General features: G+C 43.8%; 1 protein-coding gene across 1 annotated transcript in view; it reads left to right on the forward strand.

Moving 5' to 3' along the window:
* The window catches only part of tspoap1 (TSPO associated protein 1), a 63,997-nt gene that overhangs the window by 26,457 nt on the left and 15,195 nt on the right, over positions 1-22,345 (forward strand). The window contains exons 7-22 of the mRNA XM_080482503.1: positions 8,196-8,363; positions 10,989-11,072; positions 11,228-11,317; positions 11,424-11,546; positions 11,646-11,750; positions 11,970-12,020; positions 14,109-14,289; positions 14,728-14,832; positions 15,262-15,467; positions 17,469-17,575; positions 17,659-17,768; positions 17,852-18,727; positions 20,516-20,667; positions 20,755-21,228; positions 21,331-21,735; positions 21,818-21,973. Coding sequence (XP_080338629.1) covers positions 8,196-8,363; positions 10,989-11,072; positions 11,228-11,317; positions 11,424-11,546; positions 11,646-11,750; positions 11,970-12,020; positions 14,109-14,289; positions 14,728-14,832; positions 15,262-15,467; positions 17,469-17,575; positions 17,659-17,768; positions 17,852-18,727; positions 20,516-20,667; positions 20,755-21,228; positions 21,331-21,735; positions 21,818-21,973 — 3,393 coding nt within the window. The remainder of the gene's footprint in view (positions 1-8,195; positions 8,364-10,988; positions 11,073-11,227; positions 11,318-11,423; positions 11,547-11,645; positions 11,751-11,969; positions 12,021-14,108; positions 14,290-14,727; positions 14,833-15,261; positions 15,468-17,468; positions 17,576-17,658; positions 17,769-17,851; positions 18,728-20,515; positions 20,668-20,754; positions 21,229-21,330; positions 21,736-21,817; positions 21,974-22,345) is intronic.

A 22,345-nucleotide genomic window follows, 5' to 3' on the forward strand; every position in this document is an offset into this window, starting at 1 on the left:
TCCCAAAAGATGAGCATATTTTTAAAATATGAGAACGTTACATAATTTTGTATTATTTGTAATTGTAAGATTTTATTTATCTGCACTAGTGAACATCTGCAATAGAGTGAAATGTCCTGTTCATGTTTAAAGACACAGTTTCTGCTCAGTAGGATCAGTATACGCTGCATGACAGGAATACATCTTATTCATCTTATTTGTTAATAAGTTCCCCCTGCCTGTGAAGTTGGGTCGATTCTCTGCCCGTCAGGCTCAAACGAGAATGGCGATTGTGGTAATCTCTCATTTGTGGGACGCACACACGCACAGCCAGTGGCACGCGCGCACCCAGAAAGGGGCCATGTTGTGTGAACTCTAATCCCCTCTAACAACAGAATGGTACAGTCCAGTAATCCGCTCTCTGTTGCTGTGGCAGCGGTGAGAGGGTTTTGGATGGTAGGTAAGACTCCAGCCGCACTAAAGACTTTTCTATCTCGCCCTGCTCTGGATAACTAGCAGGCCAAGGGAAGCCTTGAAGTTGCCACAGATCACACTAAAGGGGTAGGTCATCTTCTGAGTTTTGTTTTGTGTGTGTCAGTCTCAGCTGTGCATGTAGATCTCTGGATAACCTCATATGTGTCTGCTTGGTGCAGCATTCATAGTTGAGACTTAACAGTAAAAAGTAGTTGGTGTCAGAAGCACCGTGGGGCGTCTGAGAATTGGCTCAAAGCAGCAGGAGGTTGCAATATCTAAGATATTAAAACCAGCAGCTTATTCTAAAAGGTTATTAGTATCTTACATGCCCCATCGTAGTAATGCAATAGGACTCGTAGCTGAGGGGATTTTTCTGTCAGTTGTTGTATTTTTAATATTCATTTCAGTAAAGCCTGCAGCAAATCCCACTGTCGTCTGGGACGGACAGCCACTTTCTTACAAATCAGAAGGAAACGGGACGAGTACGAGGCCTAGTCAAGGGCAGCCTGTCAGAAACCTGCTTTTGTAACAGTCATATTTCGGAGCTTCCAGATGTAGAATTTAGACGGCGCGACTGACCGACAGGGTGGTGGGAGAGCGTCTGATTGGTGGAAATCGATATGTTCCGTATTAAAAAGAAAATCAACGGCCAGGCCAATCCATTAAGGTGCTTTTAAAAGAAGTGATCCAGTTACCCGTTTCAGTAGTCTGCAGGGATTACACCAATGTGCTTATGGCATTCGGGGCCTGCTGAATGGGATCTGGCCCTGCTTTAGTACGCATGGGCCCAGAGTGTGCTTGATCCTTCAGTGTACATGGACCACACCAGTGTGAAGTGTGCACAGTGGCACCTCACCGTGTGATGCAGTGTGCGCACAGAGAAGTGAGTTTATACACCAGGACATGACAGTACTTTGAGTCGGCTGCAGTCGCACCTAGAGGACAGTTTCAGGACCGGATGCACCTCTGGTCATGGAGTGACAGATTACTCATACGAAGGTCTTTGTGTGTTGTGTAGGATTTTAAAAGTTACTTTGATTTAAACTCACTTTGTGTCCCACCGTGGTGATGCTTCATGAAAAGGCTTGACCTCGATTGTGGGTCAGCTGGTTGCAGCAGGAAGGACGTCCAGTGTAAAGACGAGTCTCTGGTGCTGGTTGCAATGACAATTGCTGTGGGACTCCTGTAAAGGAAGCAGCAAATTGATGCTTTATTTTAGTTTTTAACATTATCATGCATTGTTCCACTTTGTTTTAGTATTTTTATCACATGAACTCAGAATGTAGTGCAGATATGTCAGGATCAAGCAGGAGAATGACTTTCTGATTTTCACAAGCATTAGTTCTCTTTTATGTTTTGACATGTTTGTCACAATCCAAAGTGAGCCAACATGCTCAAACAGCATGTTTACGTTTTTGATAATTAAATCATATCATAATTGTAGGTTAACTCATCTCTGAAACCTTTCAAATCTTAAATGCATACAGTTCTGGTGCGGGCCACGCTAAATAGACATATGGATGTAGATTTATGAACTTCATGCATCTTTTTTTGATTTGGAAAAAACAACATTTGAGTGACAAGGCTTTCTGAAGATCTAAAAAATGGATGAAAATGTTTAGGCTTTCAGTATTCAGGTTGAAAATGTGCAAACTTATTTAGTGCGTGAATAAGCAACTGAATTTGCCATTCCTTTCTGACATGGCAGTGAAACTGTCAGAGGAACATTTCAACCAATGCTTTAAAGACTAAAACTCATGATTCATTTAGTAACTGCAGTATGATAATGAAGCTCCACTGTTTGGTAGAAGCATAACAGATGTTGATGTGTTTAAGGTAAAAGCAACTCTATTTATCTTAAATAAATGTAGACATGCAAATTGAAGTGACAGCTGCTTCCAGTGTTTCACTGTAGTTTTTGCTCCAACAAGAGCTCCAGGTTGATCTGCTCGGACTGTTGACGTGAAATTGATTAACTGACCCTTTTCCCTTTTCTGCAACAGTCAGCTGATGGCTTTATCACAGAAGACATCTCTTGTTACCACACCTCTGCTACTTCTTCTTGTCAGTTTGACTGAAATCCATTTCCTCAGTGATTCAGAAACGTGACGGCGGCGTTTCACTGCGGTTGGTCAGCAGGTTAAATCCTGGCGCTCATATTAGATAATGAGACTGAAGCTGGATGTTTTCACTCAGAGCTGTGACCAGCTTTTCATCCACAATCATTTCATTTTACTGCTGTGTCCTCATGTGCATGTGGGTGTGAGTATATTGATCCTGTGAATGGAAATTGCTTCTGCACTCAAGTGTCAAACATCCTGGTAGAACATAAATATGCTCCGATATTTGAAAGACTTTGAATCTTACTCACAAGCTTGCTGGATTAGCCATTGAGTTTTAATAATATTAAATCTGAAGAGTATGTAGCTCATAACCGGCTTTCATTAATTTAAATTTTTTTAATTTTTTTTACCCAATTGCCTTCACATTGCGGAATTGATGAGCTCCACACTCACTGTTCGTTGAAACAGTTTAGTGGATGAGTGTAATAAAATTGTGACTCCACGTTTTCTCAGCAAATGGTATCTTTTAATTTGATCTTAATTCCAGAATAAATATTTCTTCTATTTTCTTGATAATGGTGAAGTTCTCTACTTCAAACTAAGACTAAACTTTTGGCCATAATATAAATTTATTTTAAGTTTGAGCTTCTCACCGACATCCGTTAATAATTTGATGGGTTAGATGGAAAAGTGGCGTCACCCTTGGTTTAAAAATAGTTTTTAAGAGGAGAGAGTCTGTAGAAGGAAGGCTCTAGTTCTGACGCTGCTGGGCATGACAGAGTTGCTCGCAGTGTCTAAAAAGTGTCCAGTCGTTCAGGCATAGAGCATTTACACTTCTTTCTTTACTCATTGGTTTGACTCAGTATGGAGGATGAGTTAATAGCATGGTGGGAGATATTTCTTTTTACCTTCTTGCACAAGTTTTAATGCAGCTCAGTCTCATGATTAAAATCGATTATTAGGCAATCTTAAAAAAGGTCTTAACTTGGAGATATGCCGTCTGATCAACTGTCCATAGAAAAAGACTACGAATTCTGCAGCATCCTTTTTGTTTACATATTAAGTGGATTCAACCAGTTTCATTGCATGTCATGTGCTACTTGACTGCACAATAAGTAGATTCCTAGCTGTGTATCTTCAGTGCAAATCATTGAGAACACCTGGATGTAGTTTTTGTTCCTGAAGCCCTGCACAGTTTGCTCACTTGTTCTTTCCTCCCAGTTATCTATTCGAGAAAAGAGAACGATGCTGTACACCGCCCTTAAAACACTGCCTGTCGGGTCACAGTGAGTTTGGTTAGGTTAGTGTGTTTGCACAAAAACATTCAAAACGACTCGTAATAGCCTGAGCTTTGGTCTAATGCTCTCCGTGTCAGTCCTTTTATTCCTCCCAACATTGTATAAATGACCTATTATATAATATTCCTCCCCTCTGTGCTCATCCGGCAAAACCATGTCGTAATTATGTCACGTCTGGACCCTGATTATGTCTGTTTTCGGTGCGGCATTGTGAGTTCTCTCATTCACCAACTGCTCTTTTAAAGAATACAGTCTGTATGTGGGTGAACAGTACACGCTCTTCTCAATATACTGAGGAGACAGTGTGTGAGACATTAACTGATTCAACGTCCTGAACGAATAGTAAACACTTTGAGTCCAGTTAATTATTAGACTGAGAGGTCAACTTCTTAATTCACTGAAGGAGATGAGAAAATGAGATGTGAAAGAGTGCTTAAATAATAATAGACAGATTGGGTTTGTTTAAGTGTCTGTAAGGATATTAGCCCGGCCACTCCTAATTTGTTTTTCTTGCTTTGGTGCTCGGGTGCCAGATTGTAGCTGCAAACGACAGACACACAAACACGCAGTACTACAAGCTAATTAAGAATTACAAGTAGATCGCCTGGGTTAACTATGAGTGACCAAACCTAAAGCTTGGATATTTGCCAGGATGGTAGGATCACTTGGCACGTCTGCGCTGGGAAGGGACGTGAAGGGATCTTTAGTTATCTGCAGAGGGACTCGGGTGCAGACAAAAAGCGGCAGTTTGGAGCACTCACCTCTGGGCGCTGTTTGTCTCGGGGCCAACAGAATTAGTGCCTCCTGCTGGCCTTTCGTCACCACTACTAACGCCCATCTGCTCTGATGTCAGAAAGATAAACCAGGGATGGCCTTGGCGTGCTTCGGGCATGCCACTGATAAGGTGCTAAACAGACAAAATATTGCTCTCAGCTCCATACCGCAGTCACTTTAGTGTTATTACGCCTCAGCAAACCAGTCTGATTCCAGATGTGGTCTGTAGTGTCGGATGAGTGTTGTCCTGCGTTCTTGTGTAATTGTAACTTTTTAGCTGACATTTTCCTCCCTGGAACTGCACAGGACACATATTGATATCTACACTATAAAAAGAAAGGCACATTCAACTTAGACAGGACATTTTCCAATACCAAGCATCTCTTTACAGTACCAGTTATGTAATTTCACAGAAGTTGTTTAGCAGATCATCCTTCCAACCATCTTTCTTACTCGTTTTGTCCTGGCAGCGGTCACAAAGGTGAGATCCGATCTGGTGGAGACCTGTCCCGGCTTCACCCTGCATGCACAAAGTTCCATCACCCTGTTGGAAAAGTCAGATGAAGCTCTATGCAATCTGGATGAATGGATGGTCATCAGAGCTGGATCCTATCCCAGCTTATAGGAGAAAAGAAAAGAGGGTTGACTCTTCTGCAAGTTATCAGTCCGTCCATCAATGAAGTACCAGAGTGCTGTTTGATTGTGTCTCACTTGATACGGGAAACACTTTATCAGCTACAGCAACTTCCGTAGTACTTTGTGCAGCCCTTTATCCGCCACCATCATGGCAACAATCTCACAGTCAGCACAAAGCAATGACAAGCCAATATCTCTGCTAACTTTTTCATTTTCCCTCAGCACTCATTCAGGACACATTTTGCTTGAACAGCAAAGCTTAATAGCCACGTTGGTGTTGAAAAGAGATATTATGAGCATTGATCACTGTCATGAGCCATCAGAAGCCAACAAAAACTACAGGTTGTATTTTAAAGATCGAGGCACGTTGATTGAATTATAAACTTTCAATGATTTAAAATCGTGTCCCTGTTCATTTTTTCCTCAGTGCGATATCACATAATCCAGACTCAGTCATTTAGTCAATTATAGGTAGAGTTTTGGGTGTAGCATGAAATCACCCAACCTTACAACCTTTCCTTCAGTGCATCGCGGAGGTTATAATGAAGAGCACATGTATGCGTCCTGATATTGTAGTTTGTTTCATATCACACATGAAATCACACCTATATCTACTTAACAGAGTAAGTGCAGCCCTTTTAACATCGGGCCTGACTTGGAACAATAATGGTCTTGGAGAAACTTCTCTACACTGACCTCTCACATTATAAAATAGAGTCCAAACTTTAGTTGGTCAAACATTGTCTGCAGCCTCCAGACAGATGTGCACCATCCTTGCTCAAGCACACACCACATTTCAGGACCACGTCAGCACACTTGTGCTTGCACCACTTATGACATTACAAGTTAAGTCAATAGTGCAATATTCAGCCGCATTTCAAACAAAAGTACCTGAAACCTTTAGTTCTAGTTACTTCTCTCAAAGTAACTTAAAAACGTTCATCTTCCCATTAATGCCATTATTGCTTTTCACCACAGTCTGAAGTGTCAGGAGTGTGTTATGCCTGGAGGCTGCTGATGTCGCAAAAAGCAAGGATTGTAAATGCACTATACTTCCAATCAAGGTGATGCAATAAGAGCACGTTTATAAAACAGCAACTTCAAAGCAAAGGAGAGGCTGACGATACGATACGATACGATACGATTCGATATGATATGGAGAGCAGTCATCCATTCAGACATGTTCAGCTGTGCAGACCGCACCACCAATGTTTGAACCTTTCATAAGTACAACACAACCAGGGACTTCTTCAGATGGAAGAAGATAGAAGATAGTGTCCAGCGGTTCAAATGCAAAGTTCCTGTGATGGTTCCTTATACTCCTTGTAAAATCCTCAAGCACTATAAGAAAAAAAGTCAAAAATTAATGTTGCGATTTTTTTTATCACAGGAAAAAAAAAATCTTCATGCACTTTGAGAAAACAGTGTTGATGTTTTTGTTGTTGCCTTTTTAAATAAAAACTGGAAACATCCATCTCCTCTGATCCATTATTTGTTCGTGGATGCTGAAATAACCTCAATAAATCACATATTTCTGACTATATACGGTTGCTTACTGCTTTGGAACATCTGATTTTACACTGGATTTCCTTTTTTAATAATAATATTTCATATAAATAGCCTACAAGCACCCCAGGTACCAGTGCCCATGTCCCTCGTACTCCATAATAACAAGTCAATGTGGAGAGCGACAGAGAGCTTCTGTGTTTATGATCTAAAGCCTATTCTGAAGCATACTTTCACCAGTTCATCAAACAGTCTGCATTGCATTTTGTAGAAGCAGTCACATGTGCTAGCTATTTAGACTTTATTTCAAAGCGCATGATGAAAAAAAAATCTTGACATCGACTCAAAAGAGCTCAAGGATTCTCTTTTTTTTTTTTGCCTTGTTTTTTTTTCTCCAGTTGCCCTAAATTCTTCTATACCGTTGAGTCTTACCGGGAGTATGAACTATTAAGATTGCAATCGACACTTATCGACAGATATACACACTATGATTACTGGACTGAACTGGAGTTCTTCATGAGACCAGCGATACTCATTATTGTCTTCCTGTGGAGGAAACTTAAAATAACACGAGACCCAGAACTGAACACTAGTTAGCACCTGTGTTTTCAGTAATGAAGCAGTAAAAGCTATCTACTTTTTAGCTTGCAAAATATAATTAACATTAAAGCCACACGGAGAGTTTGGTCGACAGAAACCCTGCATCCAAAAATTAGACCGATTTAAATAGTACTTTTTTTCTTTGAAAATGTTGTAGGTGATCCAGAAACTTTTTTGTTGTTCCGAGTCCAGGTCAACCTTTGGCGGACGTCAGTAACCTCTGATTGCTCTTGTTCATATTAGGTTCACATAAACGTATCTAATTGCTTCTCATGCTAACCAGAGGTGCTGCCTGTTCAACGTGCAGAAACGTCCCACCGAGACGGACGGTGTGTCTTTGAGTGTATAAGACGGGAGAATGTAAGAAAGATATCCCCTCTGCAGCACGTGGCTTTGATCCTGTTATTGGGTCACGGCCTTGGCTATACTAGCACAGTTCTGCTCTAAACATAAGTCGGTTTGCTCTAAAATTAGATGCAGATTCCCGACTCTTAGCCCTTAACCAACGTCAGCCTGACCCCACCCCATCCCCACCCACCCCCACCTTAAAGGAATCATGCAGTCTTCAAAGATGACTGCTTTAAAAAAAGCGACCTACTGGGAAGCGCCCAAGTTATCTCACGCAGGCTAATTAGAAAAGACACTGTTAATGTGTTCCAGTCATGTTGTAGGCCAGAGGGATTCCCCCTGGATTATTCATTGATTGTAGTTGGACCACAGAGAAGCAGGCTGGCTGCTAATCCCTCCCTCATAGAGGGGGTGTGGTGTTAAAGGTTATAATACAACAGTACTGTCTTCTCAGTAATCGATTTTAGGGGGGGGAAAAAAAAAAACGACTGAATGACCTCTCTTGTTTCCTCCCCAGGTTGTAGGAGAGACCCCGTGTGTGGCAGTAGATGAAGCTCCATCCAGGTGTGAGAAGACTCCCGGAGAGGAGGGGGAGTCGGGGCTGCGAGTGACGCCCCAGCTGGGCCTCAGCCCGACCCCCTCCTATCAGGAGGATCGCACAGAGGAGCAGCGCCTACACTTTCTGGTGAGCGCATCAATGTGTGCAAGAAGCCCCTTTTGACCTCCAGGATGAAGAAGTTCTGAGTGAATTGGAGCTGCTACAGGTTGACGTTAAAGGTTTAGCTGAACGGACAGAGCTCCCAAACACGCCTCTCGGCAGCAACAACTGTGTGAATCGGGAGCCCTGCGTTGTCTTTCACTTCCACGCAAAAGCCTGAATGTCAGCACTGTGGCTGAGCTGACCGCCACCGAAGGAAAAACTACCGTCCGATTTGTTATGTAATGCCGGGATTATTTTGATCTTGTCCCTTGGAAACAGAAGAGCAGCACATCACCCTTGCTGATTCTACAAGTAGGTTGCAGGGCTTAAATAGGCCACGGCCCCCCTTCCAGCTCTGCGCCGACTTCCTTTGTGAAAAACGGAAATTCCCCACAACACTGATACTGTACGCCTAAACAGCAAAAAAAGTACTTAGATTACGGGAAGAGATTACAGAGCAGGAGCTCAGGGTCTGTCAGCCCGCACACCGTCACTATCACGGACTGGTTTTTCCTTGGCCCTGATTTATTCGCATTGAGACAGATTTCCAGTGTTCAGCTTGGGGAACACAGTTAGTAAACTAAGCCCAGGAGGAAAGTTAACATCTTAGAGGGAATAGCTGGTTCACATGATCTGGCTCAGAGTCACCATCAAGTCCCGAGTTTGTCCAGAAAGCATGCAGCTGATATTTTTAACCTTGGTTAGTCCACTTGTGACCCAAACTACCTCAAGATAAACAAGATCTTTATACATCAGATTATGTTTACAGTTCTGCAGAGGTCTGAAGATCAGTGGAAAGAAGCTTCTATTTACCCTCCATGTGCCATCAACACCGAGGCTCTGTATTAATCCCATCCCTGAGCAGCTATGCAGTCACTCTGTGCTCTATTAATTAGACTGGAGTGGCTTGTCACAGTCTCACTTGACATGCCACTGTTTTTGTAATGGGATTTGTGGCTTCTTAATATGATGTACCCGCCAATCACAGACAGAATTAAGTATCAATCCCATCACACGACATTATCAGGCCACTGTTATAGTTACTGTTCATAACCTCCTAAACACAAACATAACAAGGCTTCTATTAGCCTCCATTAGTGAACTCATGTAGTCAATTCAAACATGTTAGTCATGCCAATTATTAGCATGTAAGCCTCAACATTATGTGCATGCTGCTGCTGTCAGCTGTCCACTTGGATCTGATGGTTACCGTGGAAGATGAAGATTGTTTGAGCTACACCTAAAAATGTTTTAAAAAAGAAGTTCAGCTTATTCCACTGGTTCTCAGAACGCAGTTTTTCTCATATTTAAAAGTCAGCACTACAGTCATGGTATCGCTCTTTTTTTGTCTTCATACCAGGTTTCTTAAGATGCCTTCATCATTTAAACTTCTTTTGAGACATTTTACTGACTTGTGTGGCTTTTAAAGATTTGAAATTGGAAATATTGACTATAAAGACTTGTCAGTCTATTTCTGATTAAATCTATTATCTTCTATATCTGTGTTTTTTGGGGGGTAAAACAGAACATAATCTGGTTGTAAATATTAGATTAGCATGTCTAAAACAAATATTAATAACACACTTAATAAATATTCTACAGCAGTCCTGATAAACTTCGTCTTTTAAGGTTTTTGCTTTTGTATGTTGTGTCCAGAAATCTTCGTTTTTGTAACGCCTGCAGCTTTTCTTAAAAGGGTGCATTTGGAAACCACTCTGAGTTTTCCTCATAGAAAACAATATGTATATTTCACAGTGAAATTCAGCACTCTGTTTTACCAACTGAGAGACAAAACACTATAATGTACAGTACAGTAGAAAATTACAATGCAATTACTTAAAATCTGTAGTCCTAAAATCAAACTGTGGTTTGACGCAATGACACAATTTGTATAATACCTATTATATTACCTCGGGATCTTAGTACTTGAGAAGTTTTCCTGAACCATCTTCTGACTAATAAATGGCGTTTGGTGATTAGGAGTTAAACGTTGACAAACTGCCATCTGACACTTCATTGCATTTCCAGTATATAAGACCAGACATGGTACGTTGTGGAGAAAAGCATTTCGGCCCCACAGTCGCACATCTCTGCCTGAAACCCACCGTTCAGACCGACACACAGTCAAAACAAATCAGTGCACAGATTGCAGTTCAATTATCTTTATTGTCTTGCTGTGTCATGGCTGATCACAGAGCAGGATCTCCTCCAGTCAGCTGCTGGTGGTCTACAATTAGCCTGTCTGTCTATCCTGTGGTGCCATCCCCACCCCCCACCACTCACCACCACACACACTCTCAGTGGTAATACTTGATTGAGGTCCTGTGGTCATGCTGAAATAAGCTGATTTCTCCTATGCTGGTCCTGCATGTAAGCTGCATTTAGAATAATTAAAGGATGCTAAGCTTTGTAATACCTCATTGCTGTGGTGCCGGAGGTCAGTATGCAAACTAAAGCCAGTGTTTTCTGTTTTGTGGAATGCAAATCGTTTGTCACAATGTTATTGATTACAGTAAATGGCTTTGCTCTTGGTTTTGACTGTGTTTTAAGCTGTGAAAATGTCTAGACAAGGGCTCTGTGTGGTGACCCTTGCCATGGCTGCTGTTGCAGGAAAGTGAGCTGAGCAAGAAGAGAAAAGAATGTGAAAATCTTGAGCATGAAGTAAAGAAACGACAGAAGAGATGTCTGGATTTGGTGAGCAGTCCTCTTTTTCTTTGTCGCGTGCTCTCTGGCTGCCCTCCACTCTGGTTTAGGCTCTACTGTGGTGCACATATTGACCACTGGCCAGACACTCGGGTTTACCTCACTGTCACCTTGCCTGTGTTTTGTATTTTTGTTTTTTCCAACAGGAAAGCCAGCTTGAGGATGAGCGAGGCAAAAATGAGCAACTAAAGGAGGAGGCGGATCTCCTCAGGAGGAAGGCACAGCTGCTCGACCAGGTTAGTATTTTTTTTTTTTACCTCTTTGACCTCCCTAATAAAGTTTGCTTTCTTTCTTTTTCTTCCTCTTCTGGTCAGTTTTGATAACATTTTTGTGGTTTGTCAGACTCGGGCTGAGAATGAGGAGCTGAGGGAAGATCTCTCTGAAGTGACCGCTCAACACAATTCAGTTCTCGAGGAGAACCAGAGACTCCGTGCCAAACTGGAGAACCTAGAGCAGGTCCTAAAGGTAGTCGTGGAGTGAGATACTTTGTGTGTAATTTCTGATGCCACTCCTCGTCTTGCCGTGTCGTCTTCTCCTCATATAATGTTATCTTTTTCCCAACAGCATATGCGAGAGGTCGCCGAGCGAAGGCAGCAGCTGGAATTGGAACATGAGCAGGCACTGGCTATCCTTAAATTCAAACAGGATGAAATCAAACGGTTACAGCGGGTAAAAGCAGAACCTCTATGACTGCATATCATACAGAATAGCTTTGATACTCCAGTTACATTCTGCTATATGTGGTGCTTTGTCCAGCAGGAGGCAACCTTTGGGCACCAAAAAGACTTCTTGTTTTACCAAAAGAGGTCGCTCTGCAGTGTCGGAGAGTTTCTGTAGGCAAAGAGACATAATCACCGTGACTTTCTGTTTTTTTTTTTTAATTATCAGGCTCAGTTATTCGCCAAGAGGGAGCATGAAGGAGTGGTTCAGATGCTTGAGGTGAGTCCGTGCTGTCGTAGTGTGACCGCAGAAAAGATCATAAAAGATGTTTACGCCATCCTGTGCTTTTGTTACTGTCCTGAGAAGTCCTGGAGGGGTTCATAAATTTCAAAATGACTTGGCATAATAAAGAAAATCCTGCAGCCAGCAACACACAAAAGAGATGTTCCTCTGCACGTCTGTCATATTCTGCAGGAATATATCTCTTTGAGGCATTTTTATCTTCCCAAGAGTAAACGAAAAGACATCAACAATTAACTTATCCCCTCCTAACTCTATTCTTATCTACACACCTGACTGAGAAGCAGTTGCAGCAAACAAAACATTTATTTTTGTAGCGTCAGCGGGCCTGAAGAACCGTTTGAACAGATGGCTCCTCTGCCTGCCGAAGGGAGACGATTACACTATTGCTCTATGTGAGGGCAACACGCTTCAGTTAAACTCCCCGTCTGATTGGCTACTGAGTTTAAATGATCAGAAGAAGAAGAAAAAGGATCAGAAGTAGTTCAGCAGTTGCAGCTAAAACCCAAAAGTTTGATCATCCACAGTTGATCAATGTATGTGTGTGTGTTGCTTTCCTGACCCCAGTGCAATTTGTTCCTCCTTATTTTAGGAGTTGACTCAGCTTGTGTTGCAGAGGGAGCTGGTAGAGTATCTCTGCTCCTCTTTGGGGAAAAAACAAAACAAACAAAACGTCTCATTTCCTTCCTCTCTGCTCCGTTTTTCTTACTCTACCCGTCTCTATTTAAACCCCGACGCATTGCAGGAGAAAGTCTCCTTCCCTCTGGAAAGCCCAAGCTTTTGTCACTCAGTCAACGCTCCACCTTTCTTTCTCAATCTTTGAGAGAAGATTTAAGGAAACACTGTGTGTTGACTGGAAGGGCAGGTGTGCGGGCTGCTGAGGGGCCAGAGACATTCTCCTGATTCTGGTTTCTTAAGAGTGGATTTGGATTTTCTTGCTGATGTGGACTCAGGACTGCTCTGCTTCTTCTTTAACAATGTCTATTCCCTGTCTTACAGTTCACTGTTTGAAAAGCATGTGTTTGTTTTTGTTTGTATCTAACCAGAGTACACTGGACTGCATGCAGGTATTGCTTGGCCAAATACTTTAGCTTCCTGCCACAAAACCCTCCCTCCCCCCTGTAGATACAACCTTGCCTCCTTAAAACTTTCTATAGGTTGCTAGAGGTCAGCCATGTTGAGTTATGCTCCATGTAACCACAGCTACTTATTATCTCCTACTATAAAATAAAAGCGAGATGTTACATCTCTGGAGATTGGATTTTTAACACTCTCTGCCACTTCAGTTCAGTGTGGCTTGGTAGCGATTGCCTGCAGGCTGTGTAGGTGAGAGCTGACAGGAAATGTTGTTCAGGCAGTTTCATGCAAAGGCTTTTGTCAGATCAGCCTGCCAGGAAACTCCCACCGCAACCGGAAGTGAAATCAGCTGCATATAGAAACTCAGCGGGGCAAACAACCCCTGCTTGTCAAGTCGCTTTGTGAAAGTCCATGCAATAGAGACCTGGAGAAAGAAACACGACACAAGAATTAGAATCCTTTATGAATAGCATTTCGCACCCTAGCAGAAAGCTACCGTCCTCTTTCTTTCCATTCAACCTGTAACCCTTTGTGTTCGCAGCTCGTGACGAATGTTTCATTGAAGTTTTATGTCATCTGTCTTGCAGAAACCTATAATTTGTTTCATGTAAAATTTGTTTGTTTGCTATATTGCATTGTTCCATTTGTCCATCAACCAAAATGGTCACCTGTTTGTGAGATTATATTTGACTCATGATCGATGTGAGAAAAGGTTTCTGAAGGACTCTTGACTGTTAGTTTTTTTTGATTAACTCTCACTGTGCTCCAAACCTCAACATGACTGACAAAAAAAAAAATCCACCTTAAAACACATACATTCCCCTGAGTACACGTATTTCTGTGAGTTAGAAAAGCTGTGTTCCAGCACCACATCACACATTGAAACTGTGCTTATAAAGTGTTAAAAGGTGGATTTTTCCAATCAAAGGTTTGCAATGCTGAGTTTTCCCCGCCCGTTTGTTTTCCACATCGTCTGCTCCTCGTGTGCAGTCGAAGGTCCGGGAGCTGGAGGAGAAATGCCGCAGCCAGAGTGAACAGTTTGGCCTGCTCTCCCAGGAGCTGGAGAAGTTTCGGCTTCAGGCCTCGAAGGTGGACCTGGCCAGCTCGAGCCTCCTCAACAATCCCAGCCTCTCTGTTCTGACCAACGGGGTGGGCCTGACTACAGAGCGAGGTGAGCTACTGTGGACTTCCCATCAGAGCTGGATGACGCTCAGCATTTCTCTTGCTTTGAATAAATGTTTCCTTTTTTTTTGTGCTGTATGCGATGTGATTCCACCTTTTTCTTAACCTTAAAAGTTATTTAATAGGTTAAGATTTCATAGTTAGAAGGTACATGTTCCAGATCTTAATGGGTTAAAATATGTTGAGCTCATCAATTCATCACGTGATGAATTTATTTGAGCAAAATTGATAAATCCAACATTTTGTTATTATGGAAGCATGACTTGGCCCTATTTTTCAGGTTTAAGTTCATTCTTCACTGGCTCTGTACTTTCCTTCCCAACAGAAATATTAATGAATATTTCCTTTAGCACATAGGTTATATACCTGTGTGTTTTCAAAAGCCTGAATATCCAACCTTTCTCCTACGCTGTCCGTGTGTTTTTAGACTGCACTGGTGGCACATTGGATATGGTGTCGCTGGGTGAAATAGCCTTCTGGAGTCTCGAGGGGGCTGACCCTCTCTCCTGCCCTGAGGGTAATGACCCGCTCGGTACGCTCTCCGCCTCCGTTACTCATAGTATGTGTTGGACATTGTCACCAAAGCACGGCATGTTCCGACCCCGTCATCTCACTCGCAATGCCACCGCATCAGTCCCAACACCGTAACAGAGCTTGTCTCACCATCACATGAGGGTCGGGGCTTGTGGAACCAGTTAAGCCCCTTAGCAGCGCTGGTGTGACACACGTGGTCAGAAGGTAGTGTGACCTCTAACCCCAGACAGATGGAAACAGGATTTTTCTTTCCCCTCCGCTGTTTAATCAGCCCCGTTTAACCTTGAGCCTCCTGCATGACAACCAGTGACCCGCCCGCCCTGCAGCTCATGGATTCAACCAGGTTAACCAGCGCGAAGGCCGTAGGTCTTCTACTGGCACCGCAGATTATTGCATTATCGCTTTCCTTTCTTTTTTCTCCCGTCAGATGTGGCCGCCGCGCTGCGCCTGGGTTCCACCCCACACGCCGCGGGGCTGTCCAGGGTTGAGCGCTCCCCCGTCACCAAGCACCGGGAGCTGCCCACCATCAGCGTCAGCAAGTCAGGCTCCACCTCCAGCAAGTCGGAGACCGCGCACCTCACTCCCAAGTCTGACACCCACCTCAGTCCGCACAAGTCCAGCCCAACACACGAGGTACGACGGGTAGCAGCGCTGGATCTGGTCTTTATATTCGTTGGGTGGTCATATCTCCAATTTTTGTTTCCTATGAATTTGCACAAAACACTATGTTTCCCCGACATAAAGTTGTCACATGATATGAGCCGTGATGTGATGCAGACTTTAATGTCATTTTGACCCTTTATTTTTAAACATGCATTAAGCATTTAAACCAGGAGTTTAATTTCTCCCTTCAATAATCATTTGACATTGGAATGAATTTGAATGTTTTTAATCATCAGAGGTAGTTATGAGATAAGATATGATTAAATTATTACGACCACACACAATGAAATCACGTCAGTGTCACAGCTTGACATGAACCCATTTTGTAGCTTGGTGAATTTTAGCATTTTGTTTTGACGTGGTTACTTAGTTTCAGAATATCATTTTGTAATATATGGTCATGTGAACATGACAGGTTGTAACACGTTTTGGCAGATTCAGGAAAATAGATTAATCAATTTGGAGATGACGTTAGCAAATGTTTATTATGGAACCAGCAATAATTTGCATTCCTTAATTGATAATATGGTGGAGATTAAACGTGATTAAAACTAAAACGACACATACTGTTATTAGGTGTCATGATATTCACACAGAAGGCAAAGCACTACTTGTAATTGAGGAGTCAGTGTGACACAGTTTGTAGACGTGGCTTAAATCTCTGCTTCTGAAGCCCTGAGCACAGCGAGCACACCTCAAACCTGCTCTCCTCTTTCATAGACCGACGAAGTGAACAATGTTTAATTTGAAGCAGTGTGACAAGAGACTCCTTCCTGTCACTGTGCAGAACGCCTGCCTGCAGCTCTTCCTCCTACATTGTTTCCACATAGACAGGCAGATCAAGATTACCAAGACGGCCCTGCACGATCACATTGTTTGCCTGGATTTAATGGATTAAAAAGCTCTCCTTAACCTGCCTGTCATCTCACGCAAGTGCAGACCATAGCTGAATATGTCCAAGCCGCTTCTGCTCACAAACACCATAAAGGTGTTTTAGATTTTCTGTCAAAATGTAGCAGTTTTCTAAATCACCTCTTTGATGACTGTGTCAGATCTTACACTGCGACTCGGGGTCTTTTCATCAAGTCACTCGTCGGCCTGCAGTTCAACAAAGCCCATATTTAGTGAGATAATCCACTCTGCACTGTGGATTATGAAGGTTATACAGTAGTAGTTGTGGGTGATTATCCTTAAAAAGGTTTTCCCAGGGGGCTATAAATACCACAACCTTTCTAATTGTATTGTGTGTAGCTGTTATGAATGAAAGTCAGACTCCACATCAGGTGTCAAGGTGATTCTTTCCTGGCTATTCTGACTCATTCATAATAATCACTGTGTTTGAATGGAAAACATTGTATATGTTTGGGATTTTAACTAGCTAAATTTTAACAAGCTCACTAGTTTAATATTTAATGTCCATTGTATCTGTCACCTTCCATTAAAAAGGAACATAAAGTCAAACACAAAAACTCCATATGTATGAATGAGTTCATATTGATCTGCACTCACTGTAGTAAAATGTAAGTGTTCAGAAAGATGTTTCCATTGTGTACTCAGGTAATATAAAATGTTACTACTCAAAGAAACTGTTCTATTTAACATTACTTTTTATGAACGGGAAATCAATGTGTTTATTTACTCTGTCTGTCTGCATTAATATGTGAGGCTTATTATTGGAATACCAGTTAAATTCTCTGTTGAATGGTTTCAAAGACAATGCATTCAAATTATGAAACACATGAAGAAACTGTGAAGTGGTTACTTAGTATTCACTTATATGTGTTATGAACTCATGTAATGTGGTTCTAATTTGATAATGGAGACAAAAAGTTCATCTCGTCGAAGCAGTTATTTTTAAAAGGGACAACACAAACTACAGGCTTTAACCTTCATGGTAAAAGGAATAACAGCAGTTACTAGTTGTTCTTCAGCTGTTTATTCGTCTCTTCTCCATCTCCTTGTTGTTCTCAGGTGGACACAGCCAGTGAAGTGGAGGAGTTGGACATCGATGTCGCTCCGGCACCTTACACCGCCAGCAGAGGAGCAGCGAAGCTTCAGGTTTTCATCGCACGATACAGGTAAGTGGGGGAATATACTACTCCTGGCAGCAACAGTTCAACTTGTACTGAAAACAATGTCATGGCGTCTTTCTTGCTGGCAGCTATAATCCTTATGACGGCCCCAATGATAACCCTGAAGTGGAGCTCCCACTCACTGCTGGGGAATACATCTACGTATACGGAGACATGGACGACGATGGCTTCTATGAAGGTAACTCTGCAGTGTCATTCACGTGTTGTATCTGCAGCATCATGTTCCAGTCGTGGTGACCAGTGTGATGTGGCTCATTGTAGGTGAGCTGATGGACGGGCGGAGAGGGCTGGTTCCCTCCAACTTCGTGGAACGTGTTTCGGACGACGACATGATGAGCGCTCACCACCCAGAGACCGGCGATGCTTCCCACAACTCCCTGCTCGACAGCAGCCTGCACAGTGCCAGCCACCAGCATCACCTCCACATGGGGGTCAGCGCCTCCGAAAGGACAGAAGCCTCCGTTGCCTCCGGCCCCGCCTCAGCCCCCTCAGATCCAGCATCAGCCTTGGCTGTCCCAGCCCCCCTCACCAACGGCCTGGACTTGGATTTGGAGGAGGTGGGAGTGGACGTTGTGCCTTACCCACGTAAGCTCACCCTCATCAAGCAGCTTGCCAAGAGTATCATCATCGGCTGGGACCCTCCGCTGGTGCCGGCGGGGTGGGGCAACGTGTGGAGCTATAACGTGTACGTGGACCAGGAGCTGCGGCTCAACGTGCCCTTCGGTTCCCAGACCAAAGCGGTGCTGGAGCGGCTGGACATAAACCTCAAGGCCTACCGGGTGTCGGTGCAGAGCCTGACGGAGAAAGGGCTCTCGGACCAGCTCCGCTGCAGTATGCTGGTCGGCCGGGACGTTTGTGTGGCGCCCACGCAGCTGCGCTTGGAGAGGGTCACCGCCACATCTGCCAACCTCACCTGGCTGCCCAGCAACAGTAACTATGTGCACATTGTGTCCTTGAACGAGGAGGAGTGTGAGCTGGTGAAGGCTGGCTGCTACTCGCTGTGCCTCAACAACCTCTTACCCAGCCTGCAGTACACGGTCAAAGTGGAGGCGCGGCCGCACCGCACGATGTGGGAGCTACCTGTGGAGCGGCGGGAACACCGGAGCACGACAATCGCCTTCAACACACTGATGGCAGGTCAGGATTCACTCCTTTATTTGTCCGGGTTGTTGGAAGTTTCCAGGCTGACGGCACTGATGGGATGTTTCTCTGCATGTATGTCAGTGTGTCATCTGGCATTTAGATTCCAGAAAGCTTCTTTTTATATGTTAAAGGTTTGAACAGCAACATATGTACGAGATACAAACACACTAAACAATCCACCAGCTTAATGTTGTGAATGTAAATTTAAAAAGAAAATCCTTGTTACATGATTATTTTTCAAAAACCTATCAGCAACTAAGAATATATTCAACTGGTTTCAAGCTGTGGTATTTTATGTAATCGTGAATTCTCACATAAGCAATTTCCTCACATGACTTTTCATTGAAAGGTCTTGCGGTTTGGGTTTTCAAGACTGGTATTAGAAGCGCCATCCCTGGTACACACAGCAAAACTTTGGATCTTATACTTGTTAATGTCGAATGTCTGATAAAGCGGTTACCAGAGCTCCAGCTATACTAACTAATGTGAGATACTCAGCAGTGAGCAGTGAGTTATAATTCACTTCTTAACAGTCACTGTCACTGCTCTATGAATTGCTTTTCCTTGTCTTCAATGGCCAAAGCATCTGTACAGTGACATTAGATGATGTACAGATACCATCAGTTGGTCAACTTTTTGTGGCATGTACCTCCTCTGGGGCCATGATATCAAAATGTTTTATCAGTCTTACACTCAGGCAGTACAATTTAAGACATTTCATCTTATCTCACAGAGATATTTTAAAACCAAGGGTGTTTTAAAAAAAAAACTAAAGAAAAACATCAGTCAGTCAATGCTATCATGATAAGTTTGGTTTGGCATGGGCTCCTGAAATATTCTTGTTATTTCTGCTCAAAGCAAAGCAGTCATCAGCTGTGCCACTGTCGGAGAAGTCCCATTCTGCCAGGTCAGCTTTTACAAATAGTTGTAGTTTATCAGGTTAAAGAAATACTGGGAGTGACTTGTTTATTGTAAACATTGCCTGTTCATCAAATTGCTGCACATTGATGAGTCTGCAGAATTTTAACCGATAAATATATTCATTAGACATTTGTTCTAGTGTGGAAAGACAGTCAAAAAGTAGTCAAAGGGAAGAAATCTATTGCTACATCAGGTCCGAATTACTGTGCTCACCAAAGCGCATGCATGTGAGGTTATTGGATGACTGTGCATGGTCCATAGGTGTGACTGTTTCTGTTTGTTCTGTGATGGACTGCTTTAGTACATAGTCAGCTCAGATTGGCTCCAGCTAGTTATAAAAGATGAATGGATTGGTTTCTTTTTGTTTTATAGCCCCTCTCATCACATTTTCTGATTTCTTCTTCCCCAGAAATAGAGTATAAACCAGGGGTGTCCAATATATTTTAATTCAGGGGCCACATACAGCACTATTTCATCTTGAAGGGGCTGGACTGGTAAAATGGTGCTGTAGTAACCTTAAAGTTTGAACTTTAAAGACATAATTTTTATAAGTTCGTGCTTTGTGTAAGTTCCACATTTGTAATCGGTGTGTTGTAAGATACGAGTTTCTTTCCACTAAATAATCCCTCAAATCTGCTTAAGTTCCAAGCCCACAGTCTGGGAATGCAGGTATATGGTTTCTTAGTTTTTGAGATGTTTCTAGATGTCTAAATAGACCAGTAGATGACAGCCCTCTTTGTAGGATATAGCATCATTTCCCCCTCGATCACTGTATTGTCAACATGACCTCTTCCTTTGCTCCAGTGTAAATCTTAAAACCATTTCTTTTGCTTGCCATCGGCTGTGGCTTGACGCCTTCAGGCCCGCCTGATGCTCCTCTGGATGTCCAGCTGGAGCACGGTCCCTCTCCGGGCATCGCTCTCATCAGCTGGCTGCCGGTCACCATCGACGCAGCGGGAACCTCCAACGGAGTCCGTGTGACTGGTTACACAATATATGCTGACAAGAAAAAGGCAAGGACTTGAAGTATTTGTAACACCCGCGATGAGTTTGCCTGTCTCGGGTCTAAACGTCTGTGCAATGTCGTTCTTCTCTCCAAGGTGCTGGAGGTGTCTTCCCCGACAGCTGGCAGTGCCCTGCTCGGCCCCTCTCAGATGCAGTCCCTGCAGGCAGCTCAGGAGCTCACCGTGCGCACCATGTCCGCCCACGGCGAATCCTGTGACTCGTTGCCAGTGAATGTGCCCTCCAAGCTGGCTGACATCATGGCCGGCCCAGCCACGCCCGTCCCAGTCGTGCCACCCCTGTCCTGCACCCCCGTTTGCCCCAGTAACTCCCCACAGCCGTCCTACGGGAACTCTGCTGCCAAAGTCTCCATGCTGCCCTGCACTTTGCCGCCAATGACGCCGCTCCCCGGCCTCACGGTGGAAGCCGCCGCCAACCTGCCTCCCTTTCTGCACCCCGAAGATCTGCTGTCACCTGCCTCGTACGTGAAGGCCTGGGCCGACCCTTCAACTGCTGCTGCCTTGGCGGTGTGTGAGGCCACATCGCCAGTCGTCTCCGCCATTACTCCAGTAGTAAGCCTCCCTCCGCCATTCTTATTGAAACTATTTGTTTATGTTTCTAGAACAGAGGTGGTCTGGGCTTGTTGTTTAATTGAATTGAATTCTTATTTTTAGGTTAATGTGAGCTCCCCCACAACCTCAGCACCTCAGCTATCTCCGGTGGCAGCACCTCAACCATCTCCGGTGGCAACACCAGCACCAACACCAACACCGGCAGCAGCACCTGTGGTGGATCTGCGTAGAGACACCGACAGCCCTGGGACCATCCGGCCCTTCCCCTCCATCACAGAGTTCATCGAGGACCCCAGTGCCAAGCTCGGGACACCAGAGCGCATCGCCACCCCACCCAACGCCACCGTCATCGACCTCCTCAACCCTCCGGACATCAACCTACACCGACCCCCCAGCACTTCACCTCAGGACTCGGAGGCGGAAGAGGAGCAGGAGAGCAGCCGCCTGGTGTCTATCGAGGAGTTCTTGAGACAGGACCAAGAGCCGGTGTACTGTTTAAGGCAGCCGGTCAGTTCTGGTTTGTTTACTTTCACCAGTGGTGAATGCAGCACAGTCAGTCACACACTCACACACCACTGTTTCTTTTCAGGGTTATGGCAGAGGGCTGGTGGAGCCTCCAACTGACTACAACGCAGACAACAGCCGCTCTGACCTGTCCGACATCTTGGAGGAGGAGGAGGAGGACCTGTACTCTGACCACCTGGGAGAAGCACCAGCCAGAGGATACACAGTCGCAGCCAGCAGGGTAAAAAAACTAATGCAGGCATCTTCTTATTCAATGTGGATGAAGGGAATGTTGAAATATAATATTGAATTGTGTTATTTCTTCAATTAGTATGATTATACATCGTGTTGTTATATTAAAATTGTTGTGTGGTGTATTGCTTGATGCTATCTTCAAGTGGTCTTTGTCGTGTTCATTGTCTATTCTTGTATCAATTTTGGGAGGTGAGGAAACTCTTTGCTGGAGTTTTGGGAGAGAAATGTGGTCTCATTTTAGTCTGGCACAGGATTCCAGCTGCTTTTTGGTCGTCTTTGTCTGCATTTTTTCATTCATGGACTGCAGGCAGGTCAGTTCAGTCTGTGGTTGAGCTTTGCCTTGATGTAAAATAAAGAC

Source organism: Lipophrys pholis (genome assembly GCF_963383615.2).
Source record: "Lipophrys pholis genome assembly, chromosome: 16".
NCBI lineage: Eukaryota > Metazoa > Chordata > Actinopteri > Blenniiformes > Blenniidae > Lipophrys > Lipophrys pholis.